Raw genomic sequence first — 27,560 nt, 5'->3', positions numbered from 1 at the left:
GAAAACACTAATGATTTATATTTAAAAAAAACCCCTTTATGATAATAAACTAGATATGTGGCTGATTATTATGATGAAAGATTATAATTTTTATAAAAATAAAAATATGTAAATATATTTTTCTAACATCTTATATTTTCTCGCTAGTAAGGTGAAAATTTGTATGTGTCACACGAGAACAAAGTATATCGCCTTTGAATCCTTCACAAGACTCGGGATTCTAACTTAGAATCAGTCAGAATAGTGTGATTATCAGTGCGCCCGAACTTTACAAATTCTTAGTGAATGAGTAATACAGAGGCGAGCTGTCGGCTCCTATCGCTGCTCCGTGTACTTGCGGGTCCTCTTTGTTTGTTCACGCGAACAAGTAAAACAAGAAAGTTGGTTTGTCCGCGTCAACAAAACACTTCCGAGAACTCAGTAATAGTCATAGTGTTAGTTTCATGCCTTCTATATATCGATCTAATAAATGGAAATATACCTATATGTTTATTTGAATGGAAATGCAATAGAGGTAATATATTTATTTTAAGTGACTATGAACCAAACGAGGGCCGAGCCGACAGAGCGCAGACCTCCACACCGTATGCGGCTCCCATCTCTGACTCCACGACCTGACGAGTGGGAGACGGCTGCTGCAGAATGACGAAGTGGACCGCTCCGGCGAGGTCGGGGCGCGGCCGCAAGGATAGACGGAGTCGCGGCACGAGTGTATGTCCGTAATAAATGAGTTCTGAGAAGTGTCACTCTTGGACGAGATAACAAGTGAACAGACGCTTCGTGTCAATATATGACAACAGATATGGACATCGATTACTGTGACGGCAGTGCGAGTCGCCGGGGCGAAGTGACAGCCGATGAAGTGCTGTCACTTGCTAAGTGTAAGTGACGGCCAGTTCGCGTTCGCGCAGTGATGTACGCAAGCCCACACAGCGGCAGTTGAGCGCGACGCACGGCATTACGCAAATAGATACACTTACGCATTGCAAGCTTCGCACGATTGATACTTTTAAATTGACGTAGCGAACGTCGAGTGGAAGTAGGAGGAGGACGACCACTTTCAATATAGGAAACTTTAAATCTTTGCGCTGTCATGATTAAATTTTAATTCAGCTCTTTCACTTCAATGAACAATAACAATATTATCTTTACCAATGATTAGTATAAAATAATTATTGATCATTACTAAAAAAAAATATTTTTCATTTCACTTGCTCGGAAAAGTTACTTTTGCTCGGCCATATGAGTGAGGAAGTCTTTATCAACGCATCGGCGTCAAAAGTAACTTTTTCAAATATGAAAGTTTTGAATGGCCGAAGCTTTCCATAAATGACCCAAACCATGATCGGCTTGGCCAACCAGTCGATCTCTTTACAAACGACTAATCGCCAAATTCGTAATCGGCACATCAACTGCTATAATTAGTTTAATATGAATATATTTAGAAATACTTACTAAGAATTTATTAATGAAATGCAAAGAGGAAGTTAACATAATAGATCGATAATGAAATGTAATGTATCGTTCAAAAGAATTCAAAATAGTCGGTCAACATCCGCAGGCGACGTTCGGCGCCGACACGCTTCGACTACGTCTGCAGACGGGTAGACCACCCGTCCTGCACCTACTCGGTGCAGGTAGTCTGTGATTTTTGCTGCAGTGTCTCGTGAAACTATGCACCGAACTAGACAGCGTGTCTATCACTGACAACTATAAACACATAATAGCTAACAGGGCGCGCGACGTCGCCAGCTCAGCGAGCGGCGGCGCCGGGTGCGGCCCGGCCGGAGTTTACGTGTGCCCGGGCCGGGGCAGATACGGTAACTTCGGCCAAAAGCACGACCGATTGTGGTCAGCTCATCCACCCATTCTATATTATATTTCCTCTTTGCATCCATTACATTTGTTTAGTTTAAAATATAATTATATACTTACTCGTGCGATTTGGCTTCGAGACCCTAGGTCCGTAGGGCAGGAGCGCCCAGACTCTCCACAAGGAGATCAGCGAACGCCTAACGACGTGAGGTCAGCAGGCGACCCCGGGGCGGGCCACCTTCTCGCGCAACTTATTATTTTTAACGGACTTCATAAAGTTAATATTTATTTTAATTTTATAGATTTAGTTAATTTACTATTTGATCGATTAATTATTGAATTTGTGAGTACTATTAAAATGAATAAATTCTGTACTACCTACATAATGTTACATTTTCATTTGGCCGCGAGCCGCGAGCCGCGTGTGTGTGTGTGTCCAGCTAGCACAGTCAACGGATGTCATGGTTAGGCTCAGTGAATTATGTTATTTCTCGTAATAGTGCAGCTATGCAATAAAATAATCCTTTGTAAGCCTTTGAAGGCGATCATTAAAAGGCACTCGCAAAGGCAAGCCACGCTCGCGCTAAATAGCGACGCTATGAAATGCACCGGAATGCGCGGCGCGGGGGCCGGGGGGCGGGGCGCAACGCGGTCAAGCGCACAGCGCGAGTGAACACTTGAGAGGTCCGGTGCCGGCTTGGTGCCGGCCGCGTGCTCCGTGCTCTTTGCTGTAACAACTGAGCACTTGTCATAGGACACAGGTAATTGTCTTTTGGCAAGCATATGCATTATACATATTCGGGAAGATATACCTACATAATTCTTTGTACGGGTACCTTCCCGCGTCATTGTTGGACTTTGACAGCGGCCGGCAGGATCTTGCTATCGTCGTTATCAACCCATATTCGGCTCACTGCTGAGCTCGAGTCTCCACTCAGAATGAGAGGGGTTAGGCCAATAGTCCACCACGCTGGCCCAATGCGGATTGGCAGACTTCACACACGCAGAGAATCAAGAAAATTATCTGGTATGCAGGTTTCCTCACGATGTTTTCCTTCACCGTTTGAGACACGTGATATCTAATTTCTTAAAATGCAAACTGAAAAGTTGAATGTGCATGCCCCGGACCGAATTTAAACCCACACCCTCCGGAATCGGCAGCAAGGGTCATATCCACTGGGCTATCACGGCTCTCTATACATACTTATTGATTTTTATGAGACATTCGGGTAAAGAAGGTCAATATTAACTAATTAATGTAAATAACAAAGATTAACTGGATGTTTGCAAAATAAATAAAATTCAAAATCTACTAAAATTCTTTTATCGTAATTAGATGAAAATTCATTCATACAAAATTTTAGGTGTCAGCCGCAACGTCACAAAGATAGCATCCGACTACACCAGACACCTACACCAGTTGCCGCACGAGCCGCACGAGCCGCACCTCCGCCAGCCGCGTATGTGTAATGTCACCGTCCGATAAGCTAACATGCCTGCAGCGCTAACTTGCTTGACATCCGATAAAACTGATCGTAATTATGATGGTCGCGATGGGCGTGACATCATGCCGATCGCGACCGACACACATTCGGCCTTTTCGGATGGTGAGTGGTTAGCATTAAGTGTACGTAAACGAACAATTACTCGCGAGCGACTGCTAGTTCGATGATTCTGTTCTGATGAACACATGTCTTTGAACTGAACTAAACGGGTGAGACGGTGCCCACTGCGCACGCAGGCGACGCTGTCAGCTGTCACAGCTCGGCATGAGGAGTGGCGGCAGTGAACTCACGGTGGGTGTATAATCGTTCTGCGTACCTACTCCTACTATAACAGTCTTTAAGTAAGGGATTATTTGATTTACTCGAGAGCGTCATACATACCTACATAAGGGAGGAGACCTTGCATGTTGTTTAGTATCTCCACCAGGTATGAGCTCTCAATATTGGTATGATATAGGTAACTTAGTTTCATTAAAGTCTACGTCGTAACTTATCATTACTTAATTACCTTATCATTATTCCAATTACATTATTAGGCGCTACATTAGATAATAATGTATTAGAAATACATTAAACATAAAGAGTTCGTCATTCCCATATTCGGCTCACTGCTGAGCTCGAGTCTTCTCTCAGAATGAGGTGAGCTAGCTAGACCGATACTCCACTACGCTGACCCAATGCGGATTGACAGACTCCACACACGCAGGTTTCCTCACGATCTTTTTCTTTACCGTTTGAGACACGTGATATTTAACTTCTTAAAATGCACACGGCCGGATTAGAACCCACACTCTCCGGAATCGGAGGCAGAGGTCATATCCATTGGGCTATCACGGCAAAGAGTTAGATACCTTTAAATACGTAAGAGGTAATTGAAGTAAATGTTATAAGGTTATTTGCAGTGCTACCGTTTCAACAATCTATATGTACAAGCCCTCGACCCACCGCCCAGGAACAAAACATTTATTCATGGCCACACTGTTCCTACTCTGTACGTACGTTTCATGCCTCACTCTTATTTAAATACAATTTTTAAAACGTTTATCATCCCTAGTACCCACTTACATATACACACAGACCCGGGTGTTGCAGCGCGCACATTGCGTGTGAGCGAACCTTTCTCGCTGCAAGAGGCAACCCACGGCCCACGGGCCGCCGATGAGTGTGGCGGGCACTGGTCCTATCATCTAATTCTTTTGAGGTCCCATTTTAATATAAGTACCTAACTATTTACAAAGATTTGCGACATCTTTTAAATAAATACAATTAGGTAGGTAGATACCAAGTTAGGTAAACTCTCGTATGTAAGATGTTGTAAATATACCGGCGAGATGGCAGTCTAAGAAGAGCTCGACCTGTCCTGTAAGTGGTCACACTAATAGTGTAATCTAATTAAGTATCATGCATAATGCACTGTATCACACCGCTTGGCTACTAGTTACCACACCGCGATCGCATAAAGTCGTATCTGTGGTAGGTACTTCCGGTGCATGCAGTGGTGCAGAGAAAGTGCAGGCTTTTGTCGGGATGCAGCCGCCCGCCCCCCGCACAGCTGCAGCACACGCGTGCGCTCGACGCTCGTGCGACTGTCTGTGGCGTGCGCTACGCATGGGTCGCGCGCCAGAGCTACACAATGAAAATGTCATTGTAGCAACTCATAATAGTCGCACACATAAATTAAACGTTCTATCTATTACACGTCGTCCAATTACTTTACCAAACTTTTCGGAATTAGAATTACAAACTTCGAATTGAAAACGTTTTCGGTTTTTGTGTGACTTCTTCAGCAATTTCGTCGGATTACAGTTTTAGAGTAACATTGTGACGAGTGACGAGCCACCGAGCGCGAAGTTGCGGCTTAACTGCATCCACGTCCGATAATAATGTACCCTCTGCCAAGTAGCTCGCACATTTGTTACACTCCCCAGTACCCACACAAATTACAAATTTGGATAATTGGATACAACCCACCACCTCCCATGGCCCCACCGACTTCGCAGTCATTCGGGCCGAATCAGTGGGAGGGCGGGCCCGGTACTTGCTCTTCGCGTGTTCCCGGGCCGCCTTCTTGACTCCCTACAAATTCTTTAATCTTCGTCCTTGTCCCTTATTGCGCATAATTGGATACATGGTATGAAAGCGAACACGTCGTTGCGCGACTCCTTTGCACCCGCCCGACTTCGCGCGAGATGGTGGTAGGTAGGTGGTGGCCAGCCAGCAGTGAGGACACGACCACGTCCGGCGCCCAGTCGCTCGGAGCGGCAGGTGAGACGCCAGCACAGGGTATGGAAGGGACAGTGCGGCGCGAGTATGCGCGACCACGTCCAAATTCAAAATTCATTTATTTCAAGTAGGCTCTGTTTTCAAGCACTTTTGATACGTCAGTTGACTATTTGTAAAGATTCTACCACCGGAAGAAACCGGCAAGAAACTTGCTCTTTTAAAAAAAACATACAATATTATAATTTGCAATTGATGACAATATTACCTAACAATTTCTTATAGTTTTACTTCCTGTGTGAAGTTCACCTTCACACAGGAAGTAAAATAAGTATGTAAGCTGATCCAATGGCCTCCAAGCATCTTTATCATTGAGGAACTCATCAATGGTGTAGTAACCTCGACTAAGTAAATGTTTTTTGACACATTGCTTAAAGCTATGCATTGGCAGGTCCATCACAGTCTTGGGGATCTTCACGTGGAGTCTCATGGAGAGTCTCCTGTCTGTGGTTCCCCCGAGGTATTTATCCATCGGAAACCACGTAACAGTCTCTACCATCAGCGACACCGGGGGCGGTGGGTTCCTCGACAGCCCAATGTAGCTTGCCTGAGTCTTCGCCATACGTAAACCTTGAGTCTCCAGGTCTCCAGCCAGTGGGGAATTGTGACGAAGAAACCTCCTCATAATCTGAAAAATTCCTCACAGGCAGGAGGCACTAGGCAGGTACAAATAAATCTACACTTCTTAGAACGCTGTGCGCGCATCCGAGCGAGTGTCCGAGCGAGAACAATGCTGCGCTTGTTGTCGGCGTGCCGCCAATGAGAATGTGCCATTGTTGTCCATTGTTGTCCACTGTTGTCCATTGTTGTCCTCTGTTCGCTCGCTCATACCCTGTTATCTTCTTATCGTTATGGAATCGCCCGACTCTAGGAAACGGTAATACCTACAATTTCTAGGAAGCAATTCCTCGGCTTTGTCTGGTAGAGCCCTAAGGAGGCACAAGTCTCAGAATAGATAAATAATAATCTGAGGTATCAATATAAATATTGTTAGATTTAGAGATTTTACAAGTTTAGCCCCCATTCGCACGAGAGTTTTTAACGGGCGTTAAAAAGCGTTCAAATACAACAAATGCATTTCCAAGTACCTGTAAGTTCAAACGACAGCGTTTTTAAAACAGGACGCTTTTTTAACGTTTAAAAAGAACTCGTGCGGATGAGCGCTTAGGGTGTAGACGTATGCCCGTTGGCCGTTAGAACATTTTGTCGCGAGTTAAGACCCTACAAAGACAATCATGAAGTTACATAGCTAGAAGAACCTATACGCAATAATGTTACATCGACTAGCGACGCCGCGCAGTTTCACCCGCGCAGTTCCCGTTCCCGTAGGAATACAAGTATAGCCTACAGCACCCGGGGGTGGTGTACTCACTCAATTGTGAAAGAATTTTTCAAATCGGTTCAGTAGTTTTGGAGTCTATTCAGTGCAAACAAACAATCAAATCTTTCTTTATAATATTAGACTAGCGGACACCCGCGGCTTTATCCGCCCCTGTACCCCGTTAAATGTCGCAAAATCCGTTCTTAACAGACGTCTACTAAGTTTTAACTACCTCCCTACTAACTCCATCTTTGTACGTCAAGCGAGAATTCGTGCATTCTTATCAGATCTGTCATCATCATTATTAACAACCCATATTCGGCTCAGTGTTGAGCACGAGTAAATTTCAAGTTTGTAGCATAATAAATGAAAGACTTTCATACAACTAGTGAGAGCCTCTAGACCTCTTTAATCCAGCCCTATCGAAAATCTATTAATAGCAGATACCTACAAACTATAGACTACCTCCCTGCCAAATTTCAACTTTGTACGTCAAGCGGTTTTCGAGATTTCTTGAGAATGACCTTTCGCATTTATATATTAAGACTAGCCGACGATCGAACATTATTTTCCCGGTTTTGGCCACATTATTGATCGGTGCTTTGCTCCTATTTACCTATAACGGGCGAGCAAGTGTTGTTTGATGACGTCACAGCGCTAAACGCGCGCTCACTGTATAATTCTATATCTCGGGAATTAATTAACGTATCGAAATAATTCTTTCACGAGTATTTTTTGTTTTCAACTGAGAATACAGAAAGCTAACATTTATAATACATAAAATAGTTAGCATTATTCATTGTTAACTGTGTACCGCTCATTGTCAGATGTCAACGAGAATTATTTGAAGCCACGCATTAACATGGGTTTCATAAAATACATGGTGATGCCTGATTCATTAAATAAACATTCATTTGATATACCTACTAAAGTAAAGCGCAATTTGGAATAAAATATAAAAAGTACTTTTTTAATTTAGTAGCAATTTTAGGCAAGTAGACAGATATTTTAAAACATTTTCAAAAAACTTGACTTGAAGATAATAATATACTCTTGTCATGTTTGCGTTGCGCCGCCCAGTCGACGTCATCGCAGGTCGGGGTGTACGAGTCAATCAAAAACAAATGTAATTATTTTCACAATCAGTTTTATTGTTCGGACGAGTCGTTCCCCGGGACGGTTCGTCGTCAGTCCATCAGTCCATCAGTCCTTCAGTCACCTCGCACTTCGTTATAAATTAACACAGAGTACACAATATGATACAGATACATACATACACGACGCTTAGCCTACTATGTACAGACGCCGACACTGCGCTCAGCACGCCGTCTCGGCGGGCGCGCGCGCGGGCGCGGCGGCGGGCGCGGGCGCGGGCGCCGCCGTCGTGTGCGTCAGCGACTCGCCGCACGAGGCGCTGGGCAGCGGGCCGGCGGCGGGCGGCGCGCGCGCGCACAGCGCGGCGGCGGCGCGCTTGAGCGCGGCCCACGCGTGCGGCTGGCAGCCCACCACCAGGAAGATGAACACGCCCTGCAGCGCGTTGAGCAGGTCCGTGGCGTACCACACGTACTCGGGCCCGCCGGCCGCCCACGACACCACGTCGGCGCCCCACGTCACGCCCATGACCACCACCAGCTTGGCGCACACGCGGCCCAGCGCGGCGCGCTCCGACGTGCTCTTCACCTCGTCGCGGCGCCACAGGCCGCACGTGAGCTGGCGCGCCGTGGACGCGAACAGCGCCAGGTTGACGAGCAGCAGCACGCCCACGGGCGCGAAGAAGTAGGCCAGGATCTCCATGTCGCCGTAGAACCAGCAGCGCTGCACGGCGAAGCGCGGGCGCAGCACGCCGGGCGCGGCGCCGGGCGGCAGGCGGTCCAGCAGCGCCGCCGCGCCCGCCACCAGCAGCGGCCCGCCCCAGGCGTACAGCGAGTAGGCGCGCAGGCGGCACGCCTCCTGCCCGCGCTCCAGCGACGTGGGCCGGAAGTCCCTGCAACGGCGCCGCTGTTCACTCTGTGCCCACTAGGTACGTCACCTCCCAACGTGTGAAGTGGGGATAGTTATTTACTTAGCTCTTAGTGTTACCAGGTATCATTAAATACTCCCTAAAATAGATAATAGGTAATTGTTTATTATAAATTACTACTGTGTACAATTTTACCGTAGTATAATCCGTATACCGTAGTAGGCAATATAAATTACGTGTCCCGTTGTTTATCCGCGATGGACTCCTAAACCAGGTACTTCATTTGCACACCCTGTGGAGTTTGATCGTACTTCTAATATGGGATATAAGGACAGTTTAGGGCTAACCCTACCCTACTCCTACTATACAGTACAGGGTAGGGTAGGGTTAGGGAAGAAATACTATCACAAACGGATCCCGAAAATGTAAAATCTTGTTACATTTACGGTAGGAGTACCTACTCGTGCTAGATTACGTCTTACTATCTAGTTGGTAATAAATACCTACTAATTAAATCTCGTAGCTAATCACAGACGAACAGACATACATATGTCTATGTGGATGGTGTAAAACTGTCACAGCTAATTAGGCATTAAAATTAGAAGAGTTGTAGTAAATAAACTAACGTAAAACTAATAGTCCTAAGTCGTCATTGGTGACGTATATAACTACGGAACCTGACACGGCACGAACCCCGATATGCACTTAGCCGGTTTTTATTTACGACTTAATTTATTGTTCATACTTTTCCGTCAATTTAAAAAATCTATTAAAATCCGTAATTTTCAAGTGATTAATTTTTTTAACCTTTGACCTTAGTTGAACGCGCTAATCTCAGGAACACTGGTCTGATTTGAAAAAATCTTTCAGTGTTAAGAAAGCTCATTTTCAGCTTGGTAGGAATATATGTAGCTTTTTTGGTCGAATTTGGCCGGACTGTAATGGACGTACTTAATCCACGCGACGCGACGTACCTACGTGTGTATAAAAACTGTATAGTTATAAAAACTGTGTTTTTTTATTAGGTATACAGTAGATTCTAGCCAAGTGGTAAAATATTACTAATGTAGTATACTTAACTATTAGTCTTACTATATTGACGTTCGAGATAACGTTACACGTTACATGAACCTGTGTGTTTATCTTAATTAGGAAAAATTAAAAGTAGGGATCAACGTAACTACTTGTTACTTTCGTGATTTCGTCCCGATTATAAGTTATAATGGATGGGTTATAAATTATAACCCATCCAATCCACGGACAATATAATAGAGTAGGTATGTATGTTCTTTTTTTGTTTTCATGTTGTTTATTTTGTAAGTTTACTTGGTTTTGTTCTTAGAAATGTCATTTTATATATTTTTTGTATTTTTAATAACCTAATCTCTATCTATCTATAGTACGGCTGATTAAAAATCATGAAAAATCATAAAAAATCCTGAAGAAATTGTTTTACAAAAACTCCTTACACTACAAAAACCAACCCTAAAACATGGTAGTCACAAATTACACTTCACTTGTTTTGTTGGATCTTTTTTCTCAAAATCGAGGTATTTGTCAGGCAAGACTACGTTGGTATTACGAAGACTCATTCTGGATATACTTTATTCTGTGTTAGTACCGTCAGGTTCAAGCTAACTTTCCCGAGATAAATGTACCTTTGTCGGTGCTGTCTGTTTGTTCAATGTTTACTATCTAGATATTCGCTACGAGTTTAAACTACACGACCCTCAAGTAGTTCCCACTCCACTGGCACTGCACTAGCTACTAGCACTGGCGCTGGCGCGACACTCACCGGAACGTCCACCAGATGTTGAAGCACATGGTGTTGAGCCAGAAGAAGGCGGACAGGAACAGGAAGTGCATGCACACGGCCAGCGCGCGGCACAGCGGCGGCGGCACGCGCTCGCCCGCCAGCTGCGTGCCCGCCAGCAGCGCGTCGCCCAGCATCAGCGCCGCCACGTAGTGCGTCTGGCAGCGCCAGTGCAGCGCGTGGTGCTGCGCCGGCAGCGCGCAGCCCGCCGCCAGCGTGGCCGCCAGGAACAGCGCGCCCAGCGCCAGCCCCGCGCCGTACAGCAGCCGCCGCGCGCCGCCCGGCGCCGCGCCCGCCGCGCGCGCCGCGCACGCCAGCACACGCGCGCCCGCCTCCGCGCCCACCGCCTCGGCGCACCACGCGCCCGCCTCCAGCCGCGCGCCGCCCAGCCGCAGCGCGCCGCCCGCCTCCAGCCGCGCCGCCGCCAGCGCGCCCGCCACCGCGTACTGCGAGCCCTCTGCGCACGCCGGCCAGCCCGCGCCCACCGCGCTGTCGTTGGCGCGCGCGCGCAGCTCCCGCAGCGTCTCCTCCGCGCGCGCCGGCGCCGCCACGCAGCGCGCGCCGTCGAACGCGTGCCCCGGCGCGCAGCACTTGGCCACGCCGCGCCCGCCCGCGTCCTCGGCGCACGCCAGCGCCACGCCCGCGTCCGCGCACCAGCGCTCCGGCGGCAGGCCGCGCGCCGCGCCGCGCAGCTGCAGCAGCCCGCTGTTGGCCAGCAGCGCGTACGCCGCCGCGTGCTCGCGCAGCACGCGCAGCTCGCCGCCCGCGCACGCCGGCACGCGCTCGTACTGCAGGCGCCAGTGCGCCGGCACGCGCCCGCGCTCCAGGAAGGCCGAGCGCACCGGCGCGTACACCAGCGGCGCCCAGGCGCGCGACGCGGGCACGCACGCCGCCGGCACGTCCTCGGCGCGCAGCACGTCCACGCGCAGCGCGTCGGGCGCCAGCTCGCGCTCGGGCGGGCAGCACCGCGGCACGAGCGCGGCGGGCGCCGGCTGCCCCGCGCCGCCCCAGCGCGCGCACAGCAGCGCCAGCAGCGCCGCCGCCAGCATGGCGGCTCACCGCATGCCCGTGCGACGGTCACCGACAACGATCACTGCACCGGTCGCCGTCGGAACAGTTTGTAAACACAACATTCGCTCGTCACAGAAGCACGTGTGTGTGGGCGCACGGCACGGGCGCGCGTGCTCTCACTGCGAGGGCTCGGGAGTGACTGAACTGATGAAACGAACTCGGCTCGACTCACGACTCGCGTGACGAATTGAAAGTCGTCGGGCGGAGGGAGGAGGAGCACAGAGCACGCGTGCGGCGGGCGCGGGGGCCGGGCGTGGAGTCCCGCGGCCGGCGGCTGCACGCTGCAGCGCGCGACGCGACGCGACGCGACGGCACAAGCCCGAGGGCGGGCCGAGCGCGCGGCGCAGCGAGCCGGCGCGGCCCGAGGTGCTGCTGCTGGTGCTCGCGGGTGCGAAGTCACTCATTATAATCAGACCTCTTCTTATTAAAGCTTTCCGAATGAGGAACTATTTTTGTACGAGTGTTTCAATTACAAGATAAAAAAAAATTTAAAACATAAAACGTACCGACTAAACTAAGAAAGCGAACGATAACATCATACTTACATGTTCTACCTCCAGACCACTTGAAGACGGAGCCAACCCGGTGATGTATATATCAAACCATGTAAGAATATCGTAAAGATTTATGTTTTTCAGACAGCGTTCTTTCATGTAACTCTTTCAGAAGCGGCTTAAATTAACAGATCACCGGCTTAGCACCGCCTGCAAAGTGATCAGGTGGTAGAACGTAGTAACTTCCTTTTTAAAAAAAAATCCCTACATGCAAAGTGAGGATGATTTTTTTATCGTCTATCTTAAGGTATACTTACCTTTACCTTACTTGTATTATTTAATAAGTACTAATTTAATCTATGGAACGCCTACACTGCGCGTGGCTCGACAAGCACTTGGCCGGTTTTTTTTTGCATGATTTGTTTACTTATAAAAGAATATCTGTTGCGCTACGAAAATGATAAATGATTTTCGATGGAGTAAATAATTTTCCGTACCGACATCAGCATTTTAATGTTCTCGAAACAATAATGATTACATTTCCAAGTGCGAGTGCGAGAGCCCGCCGCAGCCTCGCACGCGTTGAAGTCGCCGCCAGCTCGCCCGCGCCGCGCGCCGCTACTACTTGGCATGGGTTTATACTTTTATCCAAAAGACTAACTTTTTCAACCCTTTAGGGTTTAAATGTTTTTATCCCTATTCCATTTCGCATTTTATTCATGATTTATGGACATTTTTTTATATCTGCAGCTCTAAAAAATTTTAATAAAATAATACCTACAACCGACTTCAAAATCGCAAGAATGTTTCTATTAGACTAAAAAGTAAATAATAACATCGTATGTGCTACCTTTAGTTAGTGCTGTGTTAATGAAAGCTGTTCCTGAAAATCCTAAATCTTTATGGTTTAAACGGCTTGTATTATTACATCACAAGCTTAGTACCGCCTTCATACTAATTAAAAGGTAGCACATACGATGTTATTTTTCACTTTTTAGTTAAGTAGAAACATTCTTGTGATTTTGAAGTCGGTTGTATTTAATTATTAAATTTTTTCATTTTAATATTTTTAGTGATAACATGAAGAGTAAAACAATATAAAACATTTGGATAACAAAACCACCATGTTATTCTCGTACAGTTATTACACTTATTTTTCTTATTACGTACGATCTCGTATACATCACTCCCCGTTACCTGTTCCCTACGAAATATGAATATTCTAAATTTTTGTTTGTTTTGACAGTCACGACCCATCTAGATGTAAAGTTCTTATCAATACAAATTAATCAAGCCCAATCACAAGATAGCTACTGTCAACCGTTGATGAGTTCCCTTAAAAGTCCCTTGTCTGTATGACCAGACCCCTAATGACAGGCACATTTCATCTAGGTGTAAAGTACTCGTCGATACAAATGATCAAGTCCAAATTTGAATTTTTGAATTTTGAATTCGATTCCCGCATCTGTGCTTCGGCGCCATCATCAGATCGACACCAGACCTTATGGAATTGTAGTGCTAAAATACTTATTGAAATCATTAACAATCGTTCTAGTTGTCCCTATAATTTTCGAACGTTCTCCTCGACTTTTCCAGTATTCCATCATCAGATCGTAACATGATTACAATGGGACCAAACGGAAAGCAAACCCTATCAATCAAAAAAATTAAATCGGTTCGGGCGTCTTCGAGTAGGTAATCGGTGAACATACATATAAAAAACCCGACTGCATAAAGTATAAAAAACCTGAAAAGAAAAAAAAACAAGCTCAGTCCAGAAGTGTAGAAAGCAATTAGAAAACAGTAAACCTATTAAATAATGTAGAAGAAAAACATTCTATCCAATATCTAAGGTTCCGACTGTTTTCTAATTGCTTTCTACACTTCTGGACTGAGCTTGTTTTTTTTTCTGCAAGAAGGGTTATGTTTTTCGCGCGTATCTTGTATGTATGTATGTAATATTCTTTATTACCTCGTATCTTCCAAACCCCTGAACGGATTTACGTATTTAGGATATCGTAAGATTTGTCTCAATAACCCAAGTGTTCTTAGATAGGTGAAACTAAAACACAGACGACTGTGAGACGCTATAGACTAGAGGTGAAAAAAAATTTTTTTTTTCTAATATTGCAATATGGATATCAAATGTAAGAGCTTTTTTTGAGGATTCTAAAATGGTATATCATGGCCATGTTTAAAAAAAACTACAATTATAAAAACGTCATTTATTAGTTGTATACCTACACAAAATACGCGAGGCGGATGACTATATCATACGTGCGAGCAGGTTTGTGAAGTGAAGTTAAAAAGCCCCATCTAACGTAAGTTTCTAAAGCCAGCTCTAGCTAGATACATGGCATGGCAGTGCGTCGTCAGCGCGCACGAGCGCAGTTTGGGTATGTTCTAATAGATGGCGCTAAAGTAACAATTTAACACTAAACGCTCCACACTCGCGGCGTGGCGTCAGGCGTGTGTAGAGCGCGTAACACAAACACACATTCTCATACACATCCCATTTTAAACACGCATACACAAACACGCATACGTTTTAATGTGTTTTTTAACCGACTTCAAAAAGGAGGAGGTTCTCAATTCGGTCGGTATTTTTTTTTTTTTATGTATGTACACCGACTACTCAAGGACGCCTGGACCGATTACAAAAATTCTTTTTTTGTTTGAAACGGTATAGTCCCCATTTGGTCCCATTGCCATCATGTCAAGATCTGATGATGGAATCCTGGAGAAATTGAGGGGAACTTTCGAAAATTATATGGGTGTCTAGTATGTTCGTATACTTTTCCATTTAGTACTTTTAAGCACTACAATTTCATGAAGGTTTAAAATCGATCTGATGATGGAGCCATAAAACAGACGAGGGAACTCCTCGGCGATTTACAGCAGTTACCTTGTGTTTGGGCTTGATTAATTTGTTTTAATGAGAACTTTCCACATATATAGGTTGTGACTGTCATTTAGGGGTTTGGTGATGAAGACCAAGGACAATTAAGGGAACTCCTTAACAGGTTACAGTAACTACCTTGTGTTTGGCCTTGATTACTTCGTATTGCTGAGAACTTTCTACCTAGATGAGTTGTGTCTGTTATTAGGGGTCTGATGATGAAGACCAAGGTCAATTAAGGGAACCCCTTAATGGTTTACGGTAGCTACCTTGTGCTTAGGCTTGATTAATTTGTATTGCTGAGAATTTTGTACCAAGATGGGTTGTGACTGTCATTAGGGGTCTGATGTATTCGTTTGAGATGAAATTTTACACTAGAAATTGAAAAATAATAAAAATTTTAATAAAAAAAATACAACCGACTTCAAAACCTAAAAACGTACCCACTAAACTAAAAAGTGAAAAATAACATCATAATATGTTCTACCTGCTGATCAGTATGAAGGCGGTGCTTAGCCGGTGTTGTCTTAATTTAAGCCATTTCTGACAGGACCACATGAAACAACACTGTCTGCAAAATCTAAATCTAAAAGATATTCTCACATGGCTTGAATTAATACATCACCGGCTTGTTACTAACGGTTGTTTATGGATAAGTACGTGAAAAAATTCACGAGGGTAGGATATATAATGAAATTACAAGGATAACTATAAGTACAAGGACTCCTAAGTAGGAATTGCTACTTAAAGAATAATAGTCGACCAACTTAAAAGTAATTGGAAATCGAAAATTGCATCCACTGTTACTTAAAAACATAAAGTTGTCAGCTCAGTATACAGAAATTCTGTATTCTGAGGTTGTCAGTAAGATAACTCAAAGTCTAATATAACTAGAAAAATAAAATTTGGTATGGTTATTATATTACATCTATACTTAAGTTGGTGAAAAGAAAAAATAAAATAGTAGATTGTTATACAAGGGGCTAAAAAGACCCGAGACGTAAGGCGAGGACCGCCTAAATAGAAATCGGGTGTATAATGGGTTTAGCCCCACGTGTTACACTCTGCTTTTCACTACGATTGCGAGAAAATAAAATAGTTTAGTACAATATCCAATGATTTATTTTAATTGAAAATTAAATGTACAAAGTCTTCAATCTTGGATATTAAGGGAGATGCTTTTACCCGGTAACATAATTTCCGACTATTGTAAAGGTGAATAATGAGTATGTGAGGTAAATGTGGGAGATAATAATTTAAAAAACTCCTTTTCGTAAGTGAATCCATTCGTTGTTGTTTTCTCCACTTATTAAATTTTTCGTAGGTAAGTACCTATTTAAGTAAATGCGTCTCGACTTTGATGGTAACAGATTGAAAATTTCATCCATCTCCAAATTAGGATCACAATTCTCACTAGATGAAGACAAAAATAACAATTATTGTTGAAAACTATGTAAGTTACGGTCACAAATTTCGGAAAAAATCAAGTGTGTATTATTCATGCCAATTGTTTTTTTAAATTCTCGCTTTTTATTTTTTTCACATGAGAAAAAGGCAAAGGTATTACACCGTAAAGGATGTCCCATGTCTTCAAATCTCGCTGTATTCGCAACTCAATAAAAATTAAATAAAAAAATTAACGCATTCCACAGACAATAACGCTGCATTTCATTCCTATTTAACGTTTTTTTATTTATTTTTCAAAACATTCAGGGCCTTACCCATAATGATTCTATTTTCGAATAAAACCTCCTCCGTTTTATAGTAGGCTGGTACTTGGCTAGAACTCTTAACAGACAAGAATTAAATAAACAAAATTACTTTAGCCCCTAGAGGCTGAAATGCTTGTTTTGCCCCGCTGTGGAGTGGTAATATGACAGTGTTTTTGAGCAAGAGTAGTGAAAAATAAAATTTCAGCTTCTAGGGGCTAAAGTAATTTTGTTTTTTAATTATTTTTGTCTATTCCGAGTTCTAGCCTACTCTATAACGAAAAAGGTTTTTTATGATTAAACTACTTATAATAATCGGAAAAGTTTATACTTATTATTACAATCAGATGACTCTTCAAAGATTAATATGTATTGAATAAATCTAAAAGGTAACACACGATAGATAATTCTCTCAAGAACTTCATTGACGTCTGAACAGGCTGTATGGTCAAAGACCTTTCCACAAATTTAGTTGGGGACAAGAAAAAAAAGTGGCGAGTTGCTTCTGCAAAAGGAATTTTAACATTGAAAACGGTACTGAATTATCTTATTTTCTCGCAATTGTAGTGAAAAGTATAGTGTAACACGCGGGGCTAAACCCATTATAAACTCGGTTACTATTTAGGCGGCCCTCGCCTTACGGCTCGTGCCCTAAAAATACCTCGTATATAATGGGTCTTTTTAGCCCCTTATATAACAATCTACTATTTGGGGTTCCTTCCCTACATGCAAAGTGAGGATGAATTTTTATCGTCTAATCCTTTTCTTTCCTGATGGTGTAACTGTCGTAGGCTCCTTAAGAGGGTTTGAGCGATGATGGGGCCCGAAGGCAGAAGCAGAGTAGATGGGCGGAACGATTCCTAAGGGCGTCTCCTCGTCGATAAGTAGGTACCCAATATGTGTGTCATAGAGTAATTATTAGCTTGAGTGTTGACGAATTCGCGAAATACTTGCGGCGCAAACGCTGCGAGTGTAGCGCTCGCTTAATATTAATTTAAGATTATAGTGATAAAGCTTCGTTTCTGTTCACAGCGGCGCCGCTGCAGCATTAGCCGCAATACATTCTACTCTATGATTAGCGTGTGTGGTACTACCTTATCAATATCAGTGCTGTGGACGGAGTACTGAGTAGCATAGGTCAGCCTCCGTACCTACTGATAATACGAGAATATAAATTTTTTATGCGTAGTTTTACTTACCTACCTACTCCTACTAGGTCGGTATAACTTATAACAGACTGCTAATAAAACTGCTTGTTTTAGATTAACTGGGTCGCCTTTAGGTACCTACCTAAACCTACCTATTTTACCATGAAATCGAATAGCTGCAGCTACTTGGTTAGATCGAGTAAGAAAACAGTAGATACGAGTACCTATTAATAAACTATTCTTTTACAAACCGTAGACTTAGGTACCTAACGACCGATGGTTACTCTTCAAATTTTTGGAATTTCTCATCAAAGTACGTATTTGATACTTCATCCTATGAGCCGAGTGCCGATAGAGCAGTGCGACCCACAGCCGCTTGTTTAACTGACATTCGTCTCTAACTAGATCTATGTCTGATACCTGCCTACAACTCTATCAACGTAATTTCCAACTCGGTGTAAGTCTCCAAGGCGTGGGTATTTTAGGCGCTAGGAAACTCCCGCCCTAGCAAAGGTCTGAACAGATAACAATGTAGGGGAATCCCGAGCAAAAGATGTATGTATAAAAAAACACTTTTCAGATTTAATTTTCGCGACAAAAAGTATCATATATCCTTTTTCATCATAGTATAGTCTCAAATCGTGTCATGTTTCATTTTAATTCATTCAGTAGTTTTAACGTGATGCCCGGTCGAACAAAAAAGACGGACAGACAGATAAACAAAGAATAACAAAAAAGTATTTTATATATTTTTAGCAGGTTTCTTTAGCGGAAGTGGATTACAAAAATAAAAAAAATCAAACAAAGGTCATGTTCCCAATATTTGTCAGGACAACTTAATTAACAATTCGAACTGTACCCAACATACAAACGACATCTAAACGTACCCACTACACTAAATGAAAAGTGAAAAAAATTTTAATAAAAAAAATTCAACCAACTTCCAACTCAAAAATCAACTTAAACTAAAAAGCAAAAAATAACATCTTACCTATGTGCTACCTTCTGATCAGTTTGAAGGCGGTACCAAGCCAGTGATGTTTTAATTCAAGCCGTTTAAATTACACAATTTCTGTGGTTCTTTCAGAAACGGCTTTAATTAAAACATCACTGGCTTGGCACCGCCTTTAAACTGATCAGAAGGTAGCACATAGGTAAGATGTTATTTTTTGCTTTTTAGTTTTAAGTTGATTTTTGAGTTGGAAGTCGGTTGAATTTTTTTATTAAAATTTTTATATTTTAATTTTTAGTGTTAGCACACCTAACTGAGTGTGAACAAAAATTAATGAGCAATTTAGTTGAAACGTCATTTTCTTATGATAAGTATCTAAGTCCTACAATACCAATTTTAAAAATACTACCTTAACTCATATACAAAATTTCACTCCCCCTTTATCCACACGTAGTATGAATATTCAGAAAACGTGAAAGGTGACTGTCCTCCGTCTTCATCACTAGACCCATGCAGACACAATCCATATGGGTGGAAAGTTCTCATCAATATAAAATTTATCAAGTCCAAACACAAGGTAGCTACTGTGAACCGTCGAGGAGTTCCCTTAACTCTCCTTCATCTTCATCACCAGACCTCTAATACAGTCACAACCTATCCAGGTGGAAAGTTCTCATCAATACAAAATTACCAAGTCAAAACACGAGGTAGCTACTGTGAACCGTCGAGGAGTTCCCTTAACTATCCTTCGTCTTCATCACCAGACCCCTAATACAGTCACAACCCATCTAGGTGGAAAGTTCTCATCAATACAAATTTATCAAGTCCAAACACAAGGTAGCTATTGTGAACCGTCGAGGAGTTCTCTTCACTGTCCTTCGTCTTCATCATCAGACCCTTAATACAGTCACAAACATCTAGGTGGAAAATTCTCATCAATACAAATAAATCAAGCCCAAACAAAAGGTACCTGCTGTAAATCGTTGACGAGTTCCATCGTCTGTGTATCGGCTCCATCATCAGACCAACTCCAGACCTTCATAAAATTGTAGTGGTTTAAAATAACTTATGGAAACACTAACAAACGCACTAGCCGTCTCTACGATTTTCGAAAGTTCCTCTCGATTTCTCCAGGATGCCATCATCAGATCCTGACATGTAAAAAATGGGACTACCCTGGAATCAAACCCTTCAAAACAAAAAAAAATTTCAAAATCGGTCCACAAATGACTGAATTATCGCTGGACATACATAAAAAAAAAAACATACATACAGCCGAACGTAGAACCTCCTCCTTTTTGAAAGTCGGTTAAAAATAACATAATATTATAATGTTTTACCTGCTGAAGACGGCGCTAATCAGAGTATTAATTGAAGCCATGAATATTGAAATGTGGTTATTTCAGACACGGCTTAAATTGATACAACACTGGCTTAGTACCGTCTTCAAACTGATCACCTGGTAGAACATACTATGATGTTATTTTTCAGTTTTTACTATAGTGGGTACGTTTTAGGTCTTGAAGTCGGTTGTAATGTTATCGCCGCGTTGCAACAACTTGCGGTTCGGACTACTTCAGTGTGCTCGTGGCGTTTCGAGCCGTCCACATCTCTTGTTGTGTAATTCTTTATAGTGTAACTTGGGATAGGCGGGGAGAGTGACTTGAGTGGAAAAGGCGAGTGTTAGATATCTGTCAAAGGCGCCTTTATCCCTACACACATCGTTCACAAGTGCGTGACTCCACTCAAAGTCATTCTCTGCCACTCAGAGTTTATTGGTAACATTCTTAGTGGGAATTGTTACACCTGACAGACTTTCATTCAATAATTGTGTTTGCATACAACCGCTTCTGATGTGAAACCCCTTATATTCTGACAGTATTTTTTTTATTAAATTTTTTTAATAATATAAAAAAGTAATAACCTCGTCATTGATACAAGTTGGGAGGAGGATAGTTTATCAAAACTTGTTACTAACCAGATGTTTCTTTTACTGTTGATCAATTAATAGTTATACAACTTAACGGCCGCAATAGGTTACAAATTGCGTGGTACATTATCTCGTTTCGACGCTCAGAAATTTCCTGGTAACTTAATTAGCTACCAGAAGCAAGAATTTTCGTAAATAAAAAAGTCGATCGTCACATCGAGATGAAGCTACTCACGAATAATGAAGTTGATAGTAATAATCAGTTGTACAAAATGTACCTAGTACGGATCTCTGACCGTTGTATATCTATGGTTCCGAAGTTCAAAAATCTATCATACTTGTGACCTTTGTAATAATGAAATGATTGTTTTCTGAAATATTTATACAAACCTATTGAACAAATATTGTCACGACTAACAATATACTTACTATTCGCGCCGGGCAGTGTTTCATTGTCTTAATATTAAAAATTCAAGTACTAGGTAGGTACTAATAAAAACAAAAAGACTAGATAGTATGTAAGTAAAACATGACGTAGAAGAGATAAAATATATTTATACTAGGGCGGAGGAGATTCTTCCCGCGGCGGCTCGGAGGCGCCGGCGTCCGGCAGCGCCTGGTAGCGCGGCGGGTTGGCCCACGGGTCGTAGCCCAGCACCGACAGCATGGGCGCCAGCTCCGCCATGTCGGCGCGCACGTCGGCCGGCAGCTGCCCCACCCACTTGTCCAGCGCGTCCAGGTTGACGGGCCGCACCACCTGGTCGGACGAGCGCTCCACGTTGGACAGCGCCACGCCGTGCGGCTGGTTGATGTATTGCTCGTGGTGCAGCACGGCGTCGCTCCACGGCAGCTGCAGGAAGCGCAGCACGCGCCGCAGCGTGGCGGCCGGCGCCAGCACCAGCGCCTCGTAGCGCACCAGCAGGCAGCGCGCGGCGCCCAGCGCGCGGCACTGCGCGTGCATCAGCTCCACGGCGTGGTTCCACTTGCCCAGGCACTGCCGGTACGACGACAGGTCGAAGCCCGTGATGGTCACCTTGCGCGTGATGATGGAGTGCACCGTGGCGCGCCCGTCGCGCACCATGAACACGAACTTGGCGTTGGGGAACAGCTCCAGCACGTACGTGCCCATCTTCAGCACCAGCGGGTCCTTGTTGCACAGGCGCGGCGCCGGCTCGCCGTGGCGCACGATCACCTCCAGGCAGAAGGCGGCGATGGCGTTGTCCAGCACGGCCTTGCCCACGCCCGCCTGCTCCAGGCGCACGCTCTCCTTCTGCGAGCGCATCCAGTGCTGGCGCATCTGCAGGATGCGCGGCACCACGCGCGTCTCCTGCCCGCAGCGCACGTCGGGGTGAGCGTCCAGCATGGCGCGCATGAGCGTGGTGCCCGAGCGCGGCACGCCGCCGATGAAGATGAGCGGCAGCTCGCGGCCCGCCACGCGGCCCGGCGCGCCGCCGCCGCCGCCCGCGCCGCGCCACGCCCACAGCAGCAGCGCCGCCGCGCCCAGCGCCAGCGCCAGCCGCGCGCGCGCCCAGCGCCACATGTGCGCAGCGCCCGCCCCGGTCAGCTCGCTGCGACACGAAGTGCGTCAGCGGTCACACGTGGCTCATACCTTCCAATGGATAAACCGGAGTTGACGAATTTCGAGAACGGTGAACTAAATTCATAGGTTAGAGAATGTTACTAAGTACGCAAAATCATTTGAAACTTTGTTACATTAGAGCTTTTATATACATACAGATATACTATACTACAGCCTTTCTTGATGAGTACTGTTTACCAATAAACAAATTAAAAATGACGTTATAAATCACTAGTCATTTCACGCCTAATAATAATTATAATTATGTTAAACCACAGTACAATAAGTATACTGTGGTTAAACTGTTTACTACCTCCCCGCCAAATTTCAAGTTTGTAGCATAATAAATGAAAGACTTTCATATAAACTTGTGAGAGCCTCTATACCTCTCTAATCCAGGCCTATCGAAAATCTATTATTAGCTGATACTGAGCTGGTAACTATGGACTACCTCCCTGCCAAATTTCATCTTTGTATGTCAAGCGGTTTTTGAAATTTTGTGAGAATGATCTTTCCCATTTGTATATATTATTACGAAGACTAGCCGACGCCCGAACATTATTTTCCCCATTTTTAAAGCCTCCCAGATCTTCTTTTATTTATCTCTTTCCTTTGTCAGGCCAGTCCAACCTTGGCCACCCACTGCAGTGGTTTCATTTACCCATCTTCCTACAGACCTCCCTACTTTTCTTTTAGCTAGTGGACCTTTCCAATATGTAATTTTCTTGGTCCACCATTTGTCCTTATGCCTGCAAAGGTGGCCTGCCCATCTCCACTTTAGTATTTGCATCTCTAATTAGTCTCATGTGAGATTAGGTTTTTTTTTCTAAAATTTATACTGTTTACTTTATCAGTTTTTTTTAGTTTCAAGATGCTATTTTCCTTTGCACATTGTGAGGTGATGACTTTATGTCTTAACATTGTGTTGTAGACCCATGTTTGACAGATGTAGGATAAGCAAGGTAGAATACTAGTTACAACCCTTTTCAAAATAGTGTAATTGCTCTTGAGGATTTCTTTATGTGCTAAGATATTAGTGTCATGAAATAAAACTTATAATTTGGTTAATAATAACTAATGTGTAGATTTTGAAGTCTATACATTATTTTATGAAGATCATAATCATATTGATTTCAAAACTTTATTGATTTATGATTATAATTATAGTTAATTGTTCTATTAAATTTTTTATTTAAAACACTATTAATTTTCTTTACAACCCAATAAATATCTTATTGAATAGGGATTCCAATTTGTTTGTTCATTAGTAAATAGTACTCATCAAGAAAGTATAGTATGATATATACTTAAATGGAAAGAAATATAATGTGAAAACTGTAACTGAATTTTTATATAAGGTAATGAGTCCAAATTACTGTGAAACACAAGAGATTGTGCAACTCCAAATCTAATTTATATAAAGCCATTTAAAAATAGACATTATAGTAGAAACTTAGCCACATTTAGTACTCATGTACAACCTCAGGGACGTTTGTCACGACGAAGTGATAGCTAGTGAGAGCCATACCTCATCATTCTTTGTGAGCCAAGAGTTTGTTAGCAGTAGCCAGTAGCCACTATCCTCCTGCCTAACTACAGTGGGAAACTTTTTGGTTGTGGAATTTTTATTGTAATATTTACAATAATTATCAGATATTTACTTTAGATTTTTATGCAGACAACTAGTTTTGTGGCTACTTTAGCCGATATTGCTAAAATACTTTTATGGGTGAGGAAGGGTACCCATTACATATTACATGAGATATTGTCGTCTGAGGTGTGATGATTTGCGATCTAAGCCGGCGGAAGTTGATATTGTTCTACTTAAAATGTTTTACAGTAAATTTCCCAAGCAGCACTGACTGGCTCGGCATGAGAGCACCTAACAGCGCTGGCTGACGACGCGTCCGCTGTACCGACAACCAGCAACCACATCACTCACTCACCTACATTAAACTGCACCGTATCTGTGATAAATTATACTACACTTTTGCCAACACATCTCTGAATAAAAAATTTGTTAAATTCAGTTTCTAATAATATTTCGTTGAATATGACTTAAAAGATGACTAAGAAAACACAAATATTAGTAGGTTTGAACTTGAAGCTGGTGAACACTGAAAACGGATACTTTGGCACAAATTACAATCCAATGATGTGATTTCATGAAATGAAATGAAAATAATAAATATTTTTCATTCTAATGTGCAATTTATAGGTTTTTTATGAAACGTCAAATGTCAACACTCAAAACTTAAATGTCAATTGTCGACATAGAGTAGAATGTATAATAAGGTATAGAGCTTAGACCAGTAAAAAGAATGGACTTGTTTCGCACCCAAATTCACCAACAAAAAGTCTGTCGTTTTTTGAGGGGAACGAAGTAAACTCACACATAGAAAACATTTAACACCATTAAGTATATTCTGTGTCCATACACTACACACAACTATAAATTTGACTCGCAATACACCCACGCGTAATTTTTACACAGACTAAAAAACACATTGCCACAGTAAAAATATAAACAAGCAGTATTGTAACTCAGCCGTATTTTTGAAATAAATATCTACAGCCGCGCGGTATGTAAATATGTGATAGGGTTGCCCGCCTCCAGCATTTTAATTACATTTGCCAACTTTGTGTGTCCATTTAGTTTTTTGAGTGTAAATATACTTTTTTTATGTAAACAAATTAAATATTTTGTAAATTGTAGTAAAATAGGAAGTGATCAATAAAATGCGTGTTGTTTTTTGATTGGGAGATTTAAATATGGCTGATACTAATGAATGACCTCGAAGGATAGGTCGTATTCATATGGTTATTTTGGTTAAGACATCTAGGTATTACCTCCACACTACGTGACCAAATAATAAAAAACCAAACAAGTGCGTATCGGGCCATGCGCAGTGTAGGGTTCCGTAGATTATGTTAGCACGTTAATCCCTTATGTAATGCACAAAAATACCACACCCACACTATACCCACAAAATACCCACACTATAGAATAGACAATAAAAAATTCATCCTGACTTGGCAACCCCAAAAAATTTTTTTTGTAATTTTCTTTTTACCACTTTATAGACATGTGTATATTAAATACATACTCTTACTAAATCTCATCTTTCTAGTTTTAACAGACTCTGAGTTATCGTACTGACAACTTTATATTTTTAACTAACAACGGAATTAGTATGCAATTACGTTTTCTAAGTTGGTCGACTATTTTTCGATAAATAGTAATTGCTTATTAGCCGTTAACTAATAGGCTTAATAGCCTATGTATAACCGTTTAGCCGGTAGAGGCTGGGGACACTTGACTCTAACAAAAATTAGCTCTTAAAAGCTTAATATTTTACAAACTGATCCCTAAATCAAAATATGTTAATGACCCCTTATTATATATTAACTTTCAAAGACTTATCCAACGATACCCCACACTATGAAATAAAAAACAAAAAAAAAAATTCATCCCCACTTTACATGTAGGTAGGTACCCTAAAAAATATTTTTCAAGATTTTTCACTACTCTTGCTCAAACATTTCAGCCTCTAGGGGCTAAAGTAATTTTGTTTTTTTAATTATTGTCTGTTACGAGTACTAGCCAAGCACTAGCCTACTATAAAACGGAGGAGGTTTTATTCGAAATAGAATAATTATAGGTAAGGCCCTGATTGATTTGAAAAATAAATAAAAGACTTAAAATTGGAATGAAATGCAGCGTTTTTGTCTGTGGAATGCGTTTATTTTTTTATTGAATTTTTATTGAGTTGCGAATAGAGCGAGATTTGAAGACATGGGACATCCTGTACGGTGTAATACTTTTGCCTTTTCTCATGTGAAAGAAAAATAAAATTAAAAAGCGAGAATTTTAAAAACAATTGCCGTGAATAATCCATACTTGATTTTTTTAGAGAAGTCCATTATGAATTTGTGACCGTAATTTACATGTTTCGCAACATTAATTGTTGTCTTCATCTAGTGAGAATGGTGACCCTAATTTGGAGATGGATCAAAAAAGACTTACAAATGAAACACCTACTTACGAAAAATTTAATAAGTGGAGAAAAGAACAACAAGTGCATACACTTACGGATGGTGTTTTTTTAATCAATTATCTCCCATGTTTACCCCTCATACTCATTATTCAACTTCACAGTAGTTGGAAATTAAGTTACCGGGTAAAAGCATCTCGCTAACATCCAAAGTTGTAGAATTTTGTACCTACATTTAATTTTCAAATTTTAATTTCTATTTAGGCGGCCCTTGCCTTCGGCTCGTGTCCTAAAAATACCTCGTTTGAAATGGGTTTTTTAGCCCATTGTGTAACAATCTACTATTATTGTACGACTTTGTTTAGATTTATATATTATATATTCATGCTAATTTACAGCTTTCTAGTATTAATAGTCACTGCGCTAAACTGCGGACGGACAGACGGACAGACGGACATGACGAAACTATAAGGGTTCCTTGTGGACTGCGGTACCATAAAAAAGATAAGGCTAAAAATATAGACTTCCATTAGGTAGTTATTTTGATTAAACAATATTTTTTCTATACAAGTAATATAGTAATAATAATAAATCATTTTACCGTATTATTATATTATTATTTTACCGTTTTCGTCATTTACCTATTTACAAAATTGTATTATTTAAGCATTTTTTTATATATATGTAAAAAGAAAACCTCTTTAATATTATTTCTTATTGGTAATTTACTTTTCTTTTCATGACATTGTCACATTTTAAATATTCGATATATTATTATTGACTTAACAGCAAAATATTAAAGTTTTTATTAAAATATAAAGTAAATGTAAATAATGGCTTTGAATGTTGTTTTTATATTTTATTTATAGAAACGCAAACAAGCCTTTATACTATCTATCTACTATCACATTCATGTGAAATAATTATCATTATATATATTTTTTTTTAAATTATGCTTTTAGAATACAAAATATTAAACAAACTTTATAAATATAATAGCCTACCATTTGCGAGGCCTTTTTCCTAGTCGTCATAATTAAAAAATCCAATGCACCCCCCGCATAGATATATAAGTATGTTCTAAGTCTA

At 42.2% G+C, this 27,560-nt stretch overlaps 2 protein-coding genes across 3 annotated transcripts; both read right to left on the bottom strand.

Moving 5' to 3' along the window:
* Positions 1-8,048: 8,048 nt before the first annotated feature.
* Positions 8,049-12,039, bottom strand: LOC112052590 (probable G-protein coupled receptor Mth-like 1). The gene is made up of 2 exons (XM_024091733.2): positions 10,677-12,039; positions 8,049-8,905 (listed from the first exon to the last, which is right to left on the bottom strand). Exons 1-2 carry the CDS (start codon positions 11,741-11,743, stop codon positions 8,239-8,241), a joined length of 1,734 nt encoding a protein of 577 aa, XP_023947501.2. The 5' UTR covers positions 11,744-12,039; the 3' UTR covers positions 8,049-8,238.
* Positions 12,040-21,432: 9,393 nt separating this feature from the next.
* On the bottom strand, positions 21,433-24,735 carry LOC112052597 (protein-tyrosine sulfotransferase). 2 transcript variants are annotated; one of them, XM_052881758.1, is made up of 2 exons: positions 24,423-24,735; positions 21,433-22,506 (listed from the first exon to the last, which is right to left on the bottom strand). In XM_052881758.1, the coding sequence occupies exon 2, from the start codon at positions 22,435-22,437 to the stop codon at positions 21,457-21,459; it is 981 nt and encodes a 326-aa protein (XP_052737718.1). In that variant the 5' UTR covers positions 22,438-22,506; positions 24,423-24,735; the 3' UTR covers positions 21,433-21,456. The 2 variants fall into 2 exon arrangements, with proteins under 2 accessions (XP_052737718.1, XP_023947512.2); XM_024091744.2 differs by having other exon boundaries at positions 21,433-22,465.
* Positions 24,736-27,560: the final 2,825 nt, after the last annotated feature.

This window comes from Bicyclus anynana, chromosome 5 (genome assembly GCF_947172395.1).
Source record: "Bicyclus anynana chromosome 5, ilBicAnyn1.1, whole genome shotgun sequence".
Taxonomy (NCBI): Eukaryota; Metazoa; Arthropoda; class Insecta; order Lepidoptera; family Nymphalidae; genus Bicyclus; species Bicyclus anynana.
Note: the sequence above shows the minus strand (reverse complement) of the source record. Positions and strands in the feature narration are given on the sequence as shown.

Coding starts and splice junctions, on each gene's coding strand:
- LOC112052597 (XM_052881758.1), bottom strand. CDS start 22,437: ATGTGGCGCTGGGCGCGCGCGCGGCTGGCGCTGGCGCTGGGCGCGGCG.
- LOC112052590 (XM_024091733.2), bottom strand. CDS start 11,743: ATGCTGGCGGCGGCGCTGCTGGCGCTGCTGTGCGCGCGCTGGGGCGGC. Junction 8,906..10,676: donor AACATCTGGTGGACGTTCCG/GTGAGTGTCGCG, acceptor GCGCCGTTGCAG/GGACTTCCGGCCCACGTCGC.